Raw genomic sequence first — 12,598 nt, 5'->3', positions numbered from 1 at the left:
ATTAATCCTTCACCTTAATCCAGTATCTGTTAGAAAAACAACATAACAGCCTCAGGATTTCTTGAAAGTTCATTTCTTTTTTAGCCATGGTACACTGTCAGCGACCATAAGCTATCAGAAAAGCCTATGGGAATCCATAATTACACAAAATTCCTTTGTAAACACAAACCCTGGGAGAAGAGAAATAATAATAGTGATGTACATTTAACTGCATGCTTCCCTGGAGATTATTTCTGACAAGATCTCAGAAAGAAGCTGTTCTCCTAAGAGCTAAAATATCTCAAAAGTATCCTGCCACCTCCCAGGGAGGGGTGCGGGGGGGACGGGGGGCATCCACCGGTGTTACAAGAGAAGGGAGATAGTTAATGAGAAAGAGGTATGTATGCCTATACAGCAGGAAGACAAGGGGACAAGGGACTGGGTTATGTGTCTGTTGCCTCAGCATGTTTTTTCCCCTCTAAAAAAAGGGAGGAAAAAGGAAAGGTTGAGAAATACAGAAATATTATATAAAGGCACATTCCTCTATCCTACTCTCTCGGATCTTGTAGACAGATAGGATTTGTATCATCTCAAAGTTCTTTTGTGTCTGAAGTGAAGACACTTTGGAATGTAGACTTGGACTTTGGACAAAGGCCACATCTAATTCACCTATAGGGCTCCGGTGATGTGTAAAGCCCTGCAGGGCCTGAGGCCACACAAGTATAAAGCCATGTACTTAGTTCTCAAGGAGTGAATTCAGCTCTCAGGACTTAGGCATGACCTAGCTTAGACAAAAACAAGTCTGACTTTAATTTACATATTTGTGTGAAAAATTAGTCCTTTGCCAAGCAGTTTTTAATATTCTAGTTTTTAAGGTATTGCTATAAGACATACTTTGCTAATTCTTATATTCCATATGCGTCTTTTTTAATATGAATTTTCTTTCCCCAGAAAACTGTATCTGCTTTCAACAAATTCAATCTCTATCATGTGTTGCTTTAAAAATGTTTTTAATCCTTATGTTTCATGTTAATCTACAAAAACAGTAACAAACAGCTTGCCACAGATTGCATTAATAGTTTACAAATTCCAGTAAATACTAAGAATTAAAACATATACCAAAGAGAGTTGTAGGGATGCCTCGGTGGCTCAGTCGGTTAAGCATCTGCCTTCAGCTCAGATCATGATCCCAGGGTCCCCCACATTGGGCTCCTTGCTCGGCAGGAAGCCTGCCTCTCCCTCTGCCTGCAGTTCCCCCTGCTTGTGCTCTCTCTCTCTCTCTCACACACAAATAAATAAATAAAATCTTTTTAAAAAAAATATTAAAAAAAATAAAAATAAAGAGAGTTGTAAAAGCTATTTAGATCTAATTCTAGTTGTTACACATTACCTGAGTTACTGCCCTTTGTTGTTTATAGAGGAAATCTTTAGGCACTATGGTTTTGTGAGATTTATTTTTGATAATGCCTTTTTAAAAAATATTCAATGATACTGTACAGAGTTTATTCATATCATTTTTAACTTCACAAAGTCTCTCTCCAGATTAGGGTGTTTTGCTTCTGTATCTTGATCATGTAGACCTGTGAAGCTCTATGAGGATATCCGCACAGATATCACCACTAAAATCCTGAGAAGCACTTTTGACTCTCCCCTCTTCCTTACCCACCCATCCCATCATTCACTAAAACCTTCAGAATGAACCTCAGAGAGATCTCAAATCGATGCCCCCTCTCCTCTCCATCCCTTCCACCACTATGTCACCAGGGTCCTACTACATCTTGCCAACACCAGCACAGCAACCTCCTAATTCTTTCCTTGCCCCCGGGACGACTCCACAGATCTGACCATGGTAGTCAAAAGCCTCCAGCTGCTCCTAGTTCAGGCATGTGAGCTCCTTCCATATTCAGTCCCTGCTTCACTATCCAGCCTCCTCTCTCTCCTACTTCTAGCCTTAAAATATATCCAGAAGAATATTACGCAGCCATCAAAAAAAAAAAAAAAAAAGAAATCTTGCCATTTGCAACAATGTGGATGGAACGAGAGGGTATTATCCTAAGCAAAATAAGTATCATATGATATCGCTGATATGAGAAATCTGAGAAACAAGACAGAGGATCATAGGGGAAGGGAGGGAAAAATGAAACAAGATGAAACCAGAGAGGGAGACAAACCATAAGAGACTCTTAATCTCAGGAAACAAACTGAGGGTTGCTGGAGTGCAGGTGGGTGGGAGGGATGGGGTAGCTGGGTGATGGAAGCTGGGGAGGGTGTGTGCAATGGTGAACGCTGTGAACTGTGTAAGACTGATGAATCACAGACCTGTACCCCTGAAACAAATAATACATTATATGTTAATAAAAAATATATATATCCAGAAGAAACTTCCTGTAGTTTTCCACATGCAGCGAATAACTTCTTGCTTTGATGCCTTTGTTGAGCTTTGTCCTCTTTGTCTCCCCATGCTCTCATTCCCCAGGCTAATCCCCATTCTTCAAGAGTCAGCTGGACCCTCTCCAGGTAGGCTTACCTATTGGTGGCCCAAAGCCAGGTTAGGCTCTCACCCTGGGTACACTTGGGTACCTCCTGCAAATCCACTCTGTCCTAATAATACTTAGTTCCCCCTACCTGGATCCTTGAGCTCCCTGAGGGCAAGATGTCTTTCTCATCTTATCTCCGTATCCCACAACGCCTGACCTATTATAGATACCCAATAAATTCTGGTTGGATAAATGAATGACTAGAAGAATAAAAAGTGATACACATGCCAATCTAAAATGTAGCCTCTTTACTCAACATAATTAACACTTGAATTAGTCTTGAATATGGGTTTCTAGCTATGAAGGATTTCAGTCAACATTCACTGAACATCCACTATACATTCCAGGCCAAGCTAAGTACCTCACTAGTGAACACTGCACCATCTCCAAATTGTAAAAGTTTACAGACATATTTGTGGATAGAAACATTTCCATCTAAAAGACCTTTAATCAAGGCTCCTGAAACCTAGCACAAACTGATGACTTTATTTATGCACTCTAAAGTTCTAAAAAGTGAACAGGTTAAGAGAGCAAACCCTAAGATCCATTTCAATGCAAAAATCCTATGATTCTAATTTCAATTATTGTTTAGCATATAAAAATATCTAAGAAAAACATAAAAGTATAATACAGAATCTTTTACTATGCTGAAATGCTAAAAAGTGAATGGCAAATTTATAACTACATGTAGTAAATAAATTTTATTCCATTACTCTTCAGGTTCATTTGTAATCTAATCATTATTGCCCCTTTGTTTGTCATTAGTCCTGGGTTACAAAGAAGCTACTGATACACAGGTATTTTCATTCTGGCAAGCTGACCCGGATGCCCCTGCCAGCCATTCTCTATGATGGTCATGGCACATAATTCCCCAATCCTACCACTAATCTGAGGCAAACGTTGTAGCCACATTCCCCTGCCAGTTTTGGTCTAGTTTGAGTAACTTCTGGAAAAGGTCTACTAGACCCTAAAAGGGAGAAAAAAAGAAAAAGCACGCCCTCCCTCTCCTTCCTTGAGATGTTGAGTCCACTCTGATAGGCATCTTCCATTCACAAGGGGAAGCAACCTTGGGATAACATTTTTACTGCAAACAGCAGGGCAGAGAAGGAAGCGGATCCCTGATGAAATTCTCAGGCTGCAGATCTGACCATGCCTGGTGTCCAGCCTACCTCCCAGTTATGAGAGAACACACTTCCTTACTATTTAATAAACCAGTTTAAGTGGAGTTTCTGTCATGTGCAGACTAAGGCATCCTAACTTAGGCTCTTTATGCACAACACTCTATTTAATTTTCTTCACAGCAGTCAATGATATCAGAAATTATCTTTTCTTTGCATTTACTCTCTCACCTTTCCCCCTCTTCCAAGGAGAATCATGAGAGCAGGGACTTATCTGTCTTGTTCATCTCTAAAGTTCTCAAACCTAGGATAATGCCTAGCACACAGAAGATGCTCAATAAATATTCCTTGATGAAAGAAAGCATGAATCTTAGACAAATATAACCATGCAAACAACTTTTTAAAAATACCACTTCTTAATCGTACACATGATAATCCACCTTTTCATATTCTAACTTACTGAATCACGTTCAATATGACAAAAGAAATCATCAAAAAGCACAATACAAAGGAGTAAAAGTAAAAATTCAATATTTCCCACTAGATGTCATATGCTTTAGACTGTGGCACTAAATAAGCCTCAAATGTATCTGTAAGAGAAATAGCATTTTAAATGCCACATTTGTAACAAGTAATTTAAAAACACAAGAGCCCAATCTGATATATGCTTTCTCAAGTAACAGTTAAACCACCTGGCCTTGCTCTAAATAGGCCCATACTTCACAGAGTAAAAACCTGTGAATACATCACAGAATTACTTTTCACTTCCCTTCTCTACCCAAATACTTGGAATTACAATGAGTAACAGAATTCTTTTTTAGGTGATATAATTTGAATGAAAATTTCCCTACAATTTATGGGAGATTAAAAACAAGGGCCAAAAAAGGACATCTGCATATTTCCTAATAGGGGAGTCACAGGAAAACAAAAGAAGAGTAGGTAATGCCCTGTGCCATTGCAAACACTTCTGATTACCCACGAAGCAGGGGAAAATAAATATACATAATGTATGATGCAATGGAAGCATGCAAAGGTCTACTGGTTGGCCTCACCATATTTTTTATAATAAAATTTAACAGGGCTTCAGATCAAAAAAAAAACAGGAAAAGAAATAATGGAGTCATATTCTAGCAAAAAGTAAATAAATGTATGTACACTAAACCACCTAGACCAAATCTCCTTATGTTCCTTACCTAATCTCTGACAAATGATGTACTATTCAGTGGATTCAAAAGTAGAAAATGTACAAAGATCGCCAGAAAGGTGAACAGCATCTATTGCTGTCACTATCACTTCACCATAAGTCAAGCCTAGTAAGCATGTCCATTTTTTAATTGAATTATTTGGTTTTTTGGTGTTGAGTTCTATAAATTCTTTATATATTTTGGATTTACCAAAAACAAAACCAAAAAAATTAATTTGAAAAAATACATACAACTCCTGTTTATTGCAGCATTATTTACAATAGCCAAGACATGAAAGCAACCCAAATGGCCATCAATAGATGAATGGAAAAAAGAAGATTTGGTACATATATATGTGATAGAATACTACTCAGCTGTAAAAAAAAGAATGAGATCTTAGCATTTGAGCCACCATGGATGGACCTAGAAGGTATCATGCTAATGAAATAAGTCAGACAGAGAAAAATATATACCACATGATTTTACTTATATATGGAATCAAAAACACAAAACAAACAAACAAGCAGAAACAGACCCATAAATATAGAGAACAAACTTGTGGTTACCAGAGGGGAAAGGGTAGCAGGACAGGCAAAACAGGTGAATGGGAGTTGGGGACACAGGCTTCTAGTTAGTGAATGAGTAAGTTCTGGGGATGAAAGGTACAGCACAGGGAAAATAATCAGTGGTATTGTAATACTGTTGTATGGTGGTGGCTGGCAGCTAGTGTTGTGGTGAGCACAGCATAACATACAGGGATGCTGAATCACTCTGTTGTACACCTGAAACTAACATTGTATGTCTGCTATTCTTCAATTAAAATAGTCATAACCATAATTACGGCCAAAATTAATTACGTATTTTCTCTGTGCCAAGTAAGAAAACTGCTAAGAAATTCACATATATGATCTCATTTAATTTTTACAAAAATCCTAGGAAGTGGGTAATATGATCATCCCCTTTCTCCAGATGGGGAAACAGAAGCATAAATTGATGACATGAGTTTCCCATAGTTTCCAATAAGGAAGTAGCAACAGCAGTGTCATGGGAGAGAATGCCACTTACAGGGGACAGCACTCTACAGGGAATTCCTAAACTAGGCCAACACATTCCAGCTAGAACCCTCCTCTCACAAGCCTAGAGACTCTGTTGAGAAAACTGTCCAGGAGAAATAAGTAAGATGTGAACCACGAGACTGAAATGAACCCTAGGACATAAAAATTTGACTAGTCTCACTTCATCAGAATTGACTTTTCAAACCAGCCTCAGCTAAAGAAAGGCACCCTCCCAACTTGGCTCACTGCCCCTCTGCTATCCTTCCTACATTCTTGATTATTTAACTCTGTTCAGGAACAGCAAGGCTGCAACAGACTAAATAGTGAGGGGCTCTAGACTCCTCTCTACTCCTAAAACACTAAGCCCATCCTCTTCACATGGCCTTCTGCACTCATCTTCATCTGTGTGAGTCCTTTAAACCTATCAGGTTTCAGGAAATGTCAGATCCCCTTCTCTCAGTGCTGCCCATCACAGCCCTTACCATCAGCATCACTGCTCTGGGCACCCAGATCTTCCACACACTACTGCATTATTTAAAGTGTGCATATCATTACGGGGTGGGAAGCACACTTACATTGGTCTGTATTCCTTGAAGTATCTAAGCAAAATGTTAAGCACAAGAAATACTTCATGATTTCTAAAGCATGGATAGCTTTGTATTTGTGCTTTTTAGTATAACCACATTTGTTTTTATAAGTATTTTGTTTGCCCTACCAATACTCTTAAGATTATAAGCTCACTGTTGGAACAGATAGTAACTTCATTTCTTTGTACAGTAATACGTTTAAATTTATTTTATTTTATTTTTTTTAAGAATGAGGTTAAGAGGGCACCTGGGTGGCTCAGTCAGTTACGTTTCTGACTTCAGCTCAGGTCATGATCTCTGGGTCCTGGGATTGAACCCTGCATCAGGCTCCCACTCAGCAGGGAGTCTACTTCTCCCTCCCTCTCTCTCTGCCCCTCCCCCTGCTCATGCTCTCTCTCTCTCGCTCTCAAACAAATAAAATTTAAAAAAAAAAAAGAATGAGGTTAAGGACTTCAAGTGTTGCAGGCAAATTACTTTTTTCCGGAAGTACTGAAATCATTCTATATATTTTTTTACAGTTACCTAAGTGTCCACCCTATTTTTTTTATGTAACCAAGTCAAAGGACACTAAATAAACATCTCTTTATTCATGGTAAAGAATAAGTGAAGCATATGTGAAAATCATTTGAAAAAATGGAAACAGTAAAAGCACTTTTCTTTTGCCAAAATAATGAAGTGCCAAAAGTTGTTATAAATAGCAGGAAAGTAAACTGAGCCAATATATGTAAACATAAATATAAAGGGGGAAAATTGAGCATAAAATTGTGAGTATGTGAATGTACACATACACACAACATGATTACAAAAATGAAAAACAATGAGGAAGAGGAATTTGAAACAAAGCAAGAGCATTTACTTCCATTACGATACTGAATTTTGTAACAGTAAAATGTTAGTAAGAAAAGAAAGTATGGAGAGAAAAGCCCAGATCTGTATACATTTAAAAAACACCCATAACTAAGACATTTCATACCTGTAAACATGGCATGAAAGTAAGGACTACAGGCAGCCAGCACCACTCTATGAGCAGAGATTTCCATGTCTTCAGCCACGATTGTGACATCACACAGCAAATTTTGACTGTTTACAAAGCAGAGAGAGAAACAAAATTTTAATGATACCAATAATAAATGTATTGAACATCCTGTGCAAATATATTATAGTAAAAGCGCACTCTTCTGAAGTTGAGGCTAACTTTTAAAACTGCAATCCTGGGAGGCGCCTGGGTGGCTCAGATTGTTAAGCGTCTGCCTTCGGCTCAGGTCATGATCCCAGGGTCCTGGGATCGAGTCCCACATCGGGCTCCCTGCTAGGCGGGGAGCCTGCTTCTCCCTCTGCCTCTGCCTCTCTCTCTCTCTGACTTTCATGAATAAATAAATAAAACATTTAAGAAAAAAAAAACACTGCAATCCTGGGGCGCCTGGGTGGCTCAGTCGTTAAGCGTCTGCCTTCGGCTCAGGTCATGATCCCAGGGTCCTGGGATCAAGCCCCGCATTGGGCTCCCTGCTCGGTGGGAAGCCTACTTCTCCCTCTCCCACTCCCCTGCTTGTGTTCCCTCTCTTGCTGTATCTCTCTCTGCCAAATAAATAAATAAAATCTTTAAAAAAATAAAATAAAACTGCGATCCTTTGGGGCACCTGGGTAGCACAGTGAGTTAAGCAGCTGACTCTTGGTTTCAACTCAGGTCCTGATCTCAGGGTCCTGGGATCGATCCCCCACCTTTGGGCTCTGGCTCACACAGAGTCTGCTTCAGATTCTCTCTCCCTCTCCCTCTGCCCCTCCCGCTCATGCGTGCGCGCTCTCTCTCTAAAATAAATAAATAAAGCTTTTTAAAAAATAAATAAAACTGCGATCCTTTAAAACAGAATTCCTAAACATGAAGCACACAGAAAACAGTCATGACAAAAGCCCGACATGCATTGGGCCCTCACTCAGAATCTTGCCTTTGTTTAACAGACAAATCTTTCCCAATTTGATTACTGATTTCTCAACCTAAAGTAAATTACTAGAAGCAAACCATCAGTGGATTGTAAAAGGGGAGGTTGTTTGAATTAAGAACAACATCAGCAGAAGTGGCAGATGGCAGTTTGACATTAAGATGAAGACAAAATAAAACATATGTAGAAAACCAAATTGGGTCAAAGTACCAAAAAAAAAAAGATACTTAAAATGATGCTGGTCATCAAGCAAAGGTAAAATTATATTCAATTACACCTGCTATTTAAAAGGCATATAAGACACTTGAAGCTTAACTTAATCAGAACATTTTACCAGTGAAAACTATCTCATTCCTCAAGGCTAAAAAACATTACCATATACAAAATTAAAAAGCATTTTGTTACCTTAAAACAAACCATTATTCAGCAAACATAATTATACCTCCAATTCTGAAATATCCATTTTAAGTCATTCAAAACCATGTGGTGAACACTTCTTACATTCTACACAAGCTGCTAGATGAGACTCTCCAGCTAAGTAAGAATGTCACAGAATATCTTTTTGGCAAAAAGTGGTGCTGACGCTTCTTCCAGAACAAGCAAGAGGGCTCCAACTCTAAAACCCACCTTACCGGTCGTCATGTCATTAATAACTGAAACAGGTGTGGTGAACCCAAAAGTCCTTTCCACACCTCAAATACCCAAGCACTGAATTTACATGTATAGCACACATAGGTCACACTTGGCCCCCTCCTCCACTATTGTATTTCCTACAAGGATGGCCTGTCTGCTTCTGTAATTTTCTAGGAGCTCACAAGCAACATTTTCACATGAGCTTCACCAAGTCCTTGACGTTTTCCACTTTTCCGCACTGCTTACAAACTTGTTTCTGTGGAGATCATACCAAAAGTTTTTGGAGACCCTACTGGCATCTACTTTCCCTCCGGTCCAAGAGAAACTAAGAAAAAGGAGTCCCACGGCACTGGTGATAAGTGTGTTCCAGGCCTCACTGCTGATGAGCCTGCTATGCCCTTTAGACTGAAGTATGGCTCATGGGCGTCACTATAATGGCTCACGATGCTGTATGAGACATCAGGCAGGTCGCACATTAGAGTCATCAAAGGTGGCCTCAGGTCACCCATTTGCGAGTCCTCCACTGTGGAAAACTGACAAAGTCTACTGTCTGCTCGGAGAATATAAAACGACTCTGCAAGTCTGTGACTTCCATGGGTTCACAAGTAACCAGGGTGGGAAAAGTCAGTGGTGTTTTCAGGAGAATACTATGCAAGAGCTATACCTGCATGTATTATCTCATTCTGACCTCACCACAATCCTTAGGAGGTAGGTATTATTATGATTTTTACTCCCAAAATGTACAGCTGGGGAAGTCAAGGTTAAAGATGAACAACCAGCCGTAAGTCCCCACTAGGGGCAATGCCAGGATTCAAACCCATGGAGTCTGGCTCCAAAGCCTTTTAACCACTACACAAAACCACCTAAAGCCATGTGGTTTCAAACTTGGTAAAGCTTGAATAAAACGGGAAATAAAATGTATAAATCAAATAATACCAATTTATTAGTTGACATACTATATACTAGAAACAATTTTTAAAGTTCTATATATAATTTATAAAAGGCCTAATTTTAGTGGGTTTTTAGCACTACCTCTCCAAGAATATTTAGAAAAATCAAATTCAACAAAGCATTGCAAGGTCATGTCTGCCCTTAAGTTGTCTAGCAGAAAGGACTGACGATGCCAAGATTATAGGATAAAGTGGAAAACATCATTGTAAAGGTGCTATGGGAGGAACTAAATCAGACGAGCGGTCAGAAGAGTCTTCTTCAGCTACTGACCTTAAGCTGAGTTCTTGTGCGCCAAGCACTATGTTCATTTACTGTGTGTGCTGCCGAAGCAAGCATGCACTATGCTCATTTACAATAGCAAGATAATGTCCATGAACGGCAAGGAGTTTACAGTCTAATGGGAGAAACAGACAAGCTAACAGGTAATTATAAAAATCAAACCTATAACTTTTAAGATGGGGCAGGTATGAGGTGTTTAGGAACACACAAGTGAGGCCAAGCCCAACCTTAAGGAGGTTTGCAAAGGAAGCTGACTCTAAGCTCAAATGTGGAGAAGAGCAATTATACAGGCCTTATGTAAAACTGAAATTGCCCAGAAAAATGAAAGGCACTCCATCTCCTAAATGAAACAACATCATGCAAACTGATCCTTCTCAGGAAAGATACTGTTTTGAAAATTAATGAAACATGCCCGAACATACCAAGACATCCTTTAGTTTTCTGATATAAAGTGACCAATTCCCAAGACTGGAAAAACCTATCACTGCTGTGTATCTATCTTCTCAAAGTAAAATAGGCCATCTGGCTCTGAGGTCAAAAATAATTGGCAGTCACCTAAAACAAGAATTTACTTTCTACTGGAAGTGGGGGTGGTGAGGCGATCACATGGCATCTGTCCATCTGTCTCCCTCGGGTGCCAGGAAAACCTGGAGGCACTCCTGCCACATGGAGTGGAATCAGAGGAACAGCCGAAGCACCAGGCTGGTGAGATGAGCTGTCAGCCAGAGTCCATGGGCGAACCACAAACTATAGCCCAGGAATGTGCCCAAAGTCATCTCTGGAACAGCATCAGGTGTTAGAATAAAAGAAACAATAGCAAGACATAAAACGAAATCAGACAAGGGGTCAGAAATCGAGGCAAGAAGGAAAGGAACCAAGGAAATTAAAAACTGGCCAGGAACCAGAGGGTGAGCCAGACACAGAGATGCTGTTCCGGACATGGCTGCATCATGGAGTACTGTCCTCGGCACGAAGGGAGGTGGGGTGGGGAGATGAGCTGGTTTAAAGGTGAAAGGCTTCCCGACTGCTGACTTAAGTCATATTTAACCAAACCTCCTGTAACTGACAACTTCATTCAACAGACAAGGGAGATACAATCTGGCTGTAATGTCAATAATCTCGAAGAGCAACAGAACTCCATGACAAGTGTCACCACTGTCTTCCTTCTTCTTCTTCTTAAAACCATGATGGTTTGATTTTGATATGAATTTGAATTTCTGTTGGCAGGTAAGCACAGGGAAAAACCTAGATGTTGGGTTTAGTAAGATTCACCATCATAGTAAAAGTCCTGAAAAATAGCACAGCCCCCTCAACAGATTTGTACCTGCGGAGATTTTCAAATAGGAAGCAGGAAGTGGTGATGACATTCAATTTGGAAAGTTAGGGAAAACTACTATAGTCAGTGACTTAGAAACTGCCTGAAACTACTAAAGGGTCCCAGAATAGAGAATATTATTCTTTTCAAATAGAATCGAGACAGCACAATGACGTGAAAAATGACAAAACAGAGCCACAGGAAGACATGGGGGAAAGCATGTCATCGAATACCTCAGAGAAGGGAAGGTAAGATCTTCAGATCTGACGACTGCAAGAACACTTGGCCACAGTTGAGAGGAGAAGATGGAAAGAATAATTAGAAATAAAGTGAAAGAAGATATTAGGGACGGAGGAAAGCTGGTGGGGAGAGGGAGAACAGAGAAATGAGGAAGGTGAGGGATTTCAGGGGAAAAGTAATACAGTGATGAGTTTCTGAACATGCAGATGAAAAGCCTATGTGGTAGAAAATGTAGGATGTATACAAAGGAAACTTCCTCATTAAAAGGTTTTTTTTAAAATTGGTGAAATAAATCATGAGTACTCTTAGCTATAATAATTTAAAGAAAAAAGCCAGAGTAAGATCTTCTGATTTTCTGATTTAAGACGGCCTAGTGAAAGCGAGCTTTGAAACAGAACACTCTCTCACATGTGGTAGGTATTCAACAACATGGAGAAAGGGAAAAGAAACAAACTGGGTCAGTAAACTACTTCACTACTATCCATTATTCATATTCTTTGAAATGTTAAATGATTCTATCCATGCTCAATAAATACCACTTAAAAAGAGATCAATCACATGTGCTTAAGAAACTCTGCAGATTACCAGTTAGTTGAGACTAGAAGTTTCAAACTATATCTTAAACTTTCTAAATAAACAAGTCTATTTGATTTGGGGGCTCTTCCCAACTGCTCTATCTTTCAAGGAATGTTTTATATTCTACTCTAGTACAACATGAAAACAAAAGAACTTCACAATGTCTTACCATAGAAAAAAATACAGGTATTAGAGCAATACAAAAAA

At 39.4% G+C, this 12,598-nt stretch overlaps 1 protein-coding gene across 3 annotated transcripts in view; it reads right to left on the bottom strand.

Moving 5' to 3' along the window:
• Positions 1–12,598, bottom strand: part of KLHL2 (kelch like family member 2) — a 101,241-nt gene that overhangs the window by 70,031 nt on the left and 18,612 nt on the right. For 2 of the 3 annotated variants that reach the window (XM_032413140.1, XM_032413141.1), the window contains exon 3: positions 7,434–7,540. In XM_032413140.1, the coding sequence (XP_032269031.1) occupies positions 7,434–7,540 (107 nt within the window). Of the gene's footprint in view, positions 1–7,433; positions 7,541–12,598 lie in introns of those variants that run through there. The other variant, XM_032413143.1, reaches the window with a different exon arrangement.

This window comes from Phoca vitulina, unplaced genomic scaffold (assembly GCF_004348235.1).
Source record: "Phoca vitulina isolate PV1807 unplaced genomic scaffold, GSC_HSeal_1.0 scaffold14, whole genome shotgun sequence".
NCBI classification, from domain to species: Eukaryota; Metazoa; Chordata; class Mammalia; order Carnivora; family Phocidae; genus Phoca; species Phoca vitulina.
This window is presented reverse-complemented; position numbering and strand designations above follow the sequence as displayed.